The sequence below is a fragment of the Hordeum vulgare genome, chromosome 4H, assembly GCF_904849725.1.
Source record: "Hordeum vulgare subsp. vulgare chromosome 4H, MorexV3_pseudomolecules_assembly, whole genome shotgun sequence".
Taxonomy (NCBI): domain Eukaryota; kingdom Viridiplantae; phylum Streptophyta; class Magnoliopsida; order Poales; family Poaceae; genus Hordeum; species Hordeum vulgare.
This window is the reverse complement of record NC_058521.1, coordinates 430612899-430617792: the sequence shown is the minus strand read 5'-3', so window position 1 is coordinate 430617792 and position 4894 is coordinate 430612899. Positions and strand designations below refer to the sequence as shown.

The following is a 4894-nucleotide window of genomic DNA, read 5'->3' as shown; positions in this document are numbered from 1 at the left end:
AGTACATTTTTTTGCAGGTATTACAAAGGGCAACTTCTTTGATCCGCATGTGGTCGTTGCTCACCCCTGCAGAAACCAGGGAGCCTTTGGTTACGGAGTCTACCCGATGGGAGATGGTAGCTCGAAATATCTACAACCGGTTTGAATGACGATCCACTAGTAGGATAGGTCGTTAGACATCTAGTCCTATTTTCCGCCGGTTGTGGCATTTTTTTCATTTTGAGATTATTTCACAGCTTCTTTATAAAATTGTACTTGGACCGCTGACTTTTTTGTGGGTTTATTTAATACTAGCAAAAATGCCCGTGCGTTGCACCGGAAAAAAAAATCATCACACCCTTTAACCATCGCCTGTTACATGACTAATTGTTTGATTTATGACCCACATCAACTAATCTCAAAATGAAGAATTATGCTTTCACCTTACCATCTTTGCAAAATGGCTCACAAATGTTTGCATTGTTTGGTTTGTGGCTTTGTTAGTTTTACTCTCACCTTCACCTCCACTCATGGTGGTGTACTTATTGTCCGGTGTTAATGCGAGGCATATGTACTCTGAGATACATAAGGAGCAATTTCTATCCAAATCGGAAACGGAAGATGATGGAGAGGTTGAGAAGGTTACGTCTGGGCTCACCTCGTTGGAGAGGCCCACCTGGGATGGAGGACTCCGTCCGCGCCGCCTCTCCATTTGCTTGGCTGCTGCGGTGGGACGCCGGCGGCAAGAGGCGCAGCGACGCACCTCGTCGGAGGACGGGGCCGGAGAGGAGCGTGCTCATGGCCGCGGTGTAGGACGGGTCGGAGAGGAGCGTGCTCGTGGCCGCGGTGGAGGACGGGGCCGGAGAGAGGGTCCCGCGGTGGAGGACGCTCCCACGATGGAGGACGGGGTGGATAATATGAGTTGTGGTGTTTTTTTAATAAAACTGAAACGTTTTTTGTTCACTCAAATCATGAGTGGGGTTGAATACCCAATACATCAGAGGCTTTTTTGCAAGATGACAACGACGGACGGACAGAAACGTTACCTACTTTAATAGTAGGTATAGATAAAGGGGCCGCATGCATCTTTTTGATACAGAGGCCGGAGGTATTCCTCCTTTATAAAAAAACTCTTGTGGTACATGAATCGGGCAGTAAGACGGTCCATTATTTGGATGTCACTTTTTATTCCATAGTACACAAACATGATGAATCGAGCCATAAGATGGCCGAACGATCATGTGGCACTAAGGTGAGTTCATCGAAATGAACTCTGCTTTCTTGGAACCAAGTTCGATGCTTGTCGCAAGCAGAGCAACTAGAGAGAAAGTTGGGTGAATCATAAGCAAGTCCCACTATACTTCCTCTTGAAAGTGCAACCAAAGGACAATAGCGTGTTCTCACCTAAGTGACGTAGTGAGCATCAAAAGCTTCAATCAGCTAACTCTCCCTGCCACTATCACACAAGCAGAAAGGCTACGAGGCGCCAAAGGGCACGACGCGACATCGACACGGTTACATAAGCAAAAGCACCTGGCGCCTCCTAATTGATCATTTAGTCAAGTACAACAAAGGCGCCAAAAAAACAGCAGGATCTTGGACTGCAGATGCATATATGTTGTCTACCTGCACTTGTTTATTCCCTGGGTTCACCTTCTCTTCGCTGAGAAGCAAACCCAGTTATAATTACCAGCCTAGCTACCAACGAAAACGACATGTACTATTGCTTGAATCGCCCTTGGTTGGGGTAAGATAAGAAACTACTGTACTAGCTTAGCCGTGGGCAATATTGTTGTTAATGTTATCTCGTGACGCCAGCGACCTGGACATCTGAATATGGCCATGGGATGTAGTTTCCCCCCGGCCGGGAACACGTAGGAGAACTAGCTGTGTACCTAGCATCTTTGTCGTCGAATATACAGACCTCCCTATGTGTTGTGTATGCATTGGTTAATCTGAAGAATCGTTTATTTCTCGAGAAGAGTGTTGGGTAACCTGCTGTCCTGCTCTAACGTCAACGCAAACCGATGAATTCAAGTATAAGCTGCCTGCGATGGTTGATATTGGCTCTGCGTTGCTTCCCAGATGCTTGTGTGAATTTTCGTTGGCAGATCATAACACCATAGGCCAATTCGTCGAAGGAGACATGTCGGTGCAAAAAAAAAAACCCACCTGAAATCGTATGCCGACACGGTGTGTCGACATGTTGTACTACTCCCTGATGCACCATCGTTTCAGTAAACAAGTAAAATACACAGGTGCCCTTTTGGTCAGACAAAGGACACCTCGAATGAACTAAGTATTTTAACGATCCCCGCAAAAAAAATAATATTCGAACGACCATTTAGAAAAAAAACAGAACCTTCATGTTTGTCCGGTCTTGGAAGTTTCTTACGTACTTCCTTGGCATCATTGGAAAATTGAGTGCATGCATGCTGCAGCACTGACAGCTTCGCCAATGAGACAAGTCCAACGGCGCAACAACAAAAGCGACTCCGTGCTTTTTTTGTTTTGGTTTTAGTACGAGTTGGTTGGTGCGCACACAGCACTAGCGAATTTGGCCGGCGGCGTACGTATGCACCGGCAACAGGGCTCCCCTCCATCGCCACCATATATACACCACCGTTCCCAGCGAAGTCCTTTATTGGCACCCTTCGAGCTCCGGCGGAAGTGTTGCCCGCGCCGTCCATGTCGACGCTGCCGCCTCCTAGCCTCATCCACATCTGCTGCCTGCACTCCCTCTCCATCGTGCTCCTCCACTTCCTCTACGTGATCTCCTGATCCGCCCCCCTCTCCTGATCCAAAGTATAGTAGTGGTAGTAGTCTAGTGTGTTTCCTTGTACTACGTTCTTGTTTCCGTACCTTCTTCTTCCTCCGGCTTGCAAGTAAGTACCTTCTCCACCGCTCCCTGTACACTGGCACGCCCAGGCACGAGCGGGAATTACCTACTCTGGTGTGTTTCTGCGTGATATAACAAATGGAGATGGTTCCGCCCGCCGCTGCTGCTGCGGCCGCGCCACCACGCCGTGGCGGCGCGATCACCGAGGAGGAGCGGCAGCGCAAACGGAAGACCTCCAACCGCCTCTCGGCGCGGAGGTCCCGCGTAAAGAGGCAGCAGCGCGAGGGCAGTCTGACCGCTCGCGCGGCCCAGCTCGAGATCGATAACGAGGCCATGCGCGTCACCACCGCCCTCATGCAGCAGCAATGCAGCCTGGTCCAGCAGCAGAACCGCGTGCTCTCTGCGGACGCTCGCTACCTGTACAGCCTTCTGGAGCAGCAGAACTCCCAGCTCCGCGTGCTCGGGGAGCTCGCCGGCGTTCCGATGGACGTGCAGGAAATCCCCGTCCACCTCACGCAGCTGTACGGCGGCCTGCAGTCGCCACTGGCGCCGCCCCTGTCCCTGCCACCGGAGATTCAGATGCTGCTCCAGCCGGACCAGCTCGATGATATCATGGACGATGCAGGGAGTCTCCCGTGGCTCTGACTCGGGAGCATATTATCATATTGTGTGTAATGTAATGCGTGTTTGTGTGGTACTGGTAGTGTGATGACGTGAGCTATGGCTACTTTTGTTTTGGAACTACTATGTGAGTTTCTTGTGAACTTGTACGTGTAGTACACAAGAGTGTGATGTGTTGCTCTATACAATATATGAATAAGTCAAGTTTGTGAAGTTGTGTTGCACCTGAACCATAGCTGACATGTGTATCTAGCAGATATCGCAAAATATCTATAGAAAGCCTATGAGATATCATTTCTTAATCGCATTGGCTAGTGCATTAGTCTTCAATAGTTACCTGGATAATTTTTTTTTTTTTTTTTTTTTTGCGCAGGAGTTACCTGGATATTTTGAAGGCACGGTCAAATTTTGCCATCGTCCAATAGCACATCAACGGATACTCCTTTTGCAAAAAAATAAAATGAAAAAGATCCGACACTCCTCTTTGTTCAGATTCCCAAACACCACTGCATTCAAATCTTGAATAAGAAAACAAATTGGAGACGTTGCCGATTGTTCGTTGCACACAAACGAACAAATTAACGCGCCGGTCGCAGCCATCTGATACGGCTGATACGGACGCCGACGTAACCGATGCTGAGTTGCTGATCGCGAAGTGCTTGCGCACCTTAAACAAAGCAGCGACACTCGAACGTGACTAGACGTCGATGCGTGGAGGCGTGCGCGTGATGCAGACGGGCAGACTTCGCGTCTCCTCGCTTGTCGTCACCGCAGACGCCGCGACGCCGGGCAGACGGCATGCATCGCTATTCACGGACCCGCACGACGGAGATGGTGGTTCCATCTGCCGAGCTTTGGTAAAACCATGTGTTTGGGATCCACTTTGATAGACCCCCAGAGCATCTTTACGCGAAAATTGCAAAGTTTCGGTGAGTTTGCGGGTCGGCCCGGCCCGCATCTACAGCCCGGCCCGCAAACATTTTCCGCGAATCCATAAATGTATGCGGGGTAGGCATAAAAGCCGTTTGGGCTCCCATATGCGGGGCCAAACCCTCATCCCCGTCGTTGAATTCGTCGTCGCAGTTCCCGTCGCTTCCCTAGCTCCAACCGCCCGATTCGCTCGTTATGGACGCCCTTCCTCCGCATCTGCAGCAGGTGCGTCGCCGCCGACACCGCGTGGAAGCGGTCGTCGCATAAATGGACTGGGAGGGGGCTCCCGGTGCCGGAGTCGCTGCTGCGGAGGGAGACCGAGGAGTTTGACATCCACCACGGTCTCGTGCCGGCCCCCGCGCCTCTCGATTCGCCACCGCCGGAGTTCGAGGAGGGGAGCTCCTCCGGCACCTGGACCCTCTCCACCACGGCGTTGTCGCCGTACACTCCGGCCCGCGAGGTCGCCGTCGACGAGGACGGCTTCGAGATCTACGATCCGACCGCCTTCGAGTGCTCGGTGACCCG

General features: G+C 51.1%; 1 protein-coding gene across 1 annotated transcript; it reads left to right on the top strand.

Moving 5' to 3' along the window:
* Positions 1–2443: 2443 nt before the first annotated feature.
* LOC123446562 (ocs element-binding factor 1-like) lies at positions 2444–3652 on the top strand. Its single transcript, XM_045123134.1, has one exon. The coding sequence runs from the start codon at positions 2957–2959 to the stop codon at positions 3461–3463; it is 507 nt and encodes a 168-aa protein (XP_044979069.1). The 5' UTR covers positions 2444–2956; the 3' UTR covers positions 3464–3652.
* The last annotated feature ends 1242 nt before the right edge of the window (positions 3653–4894 follow it).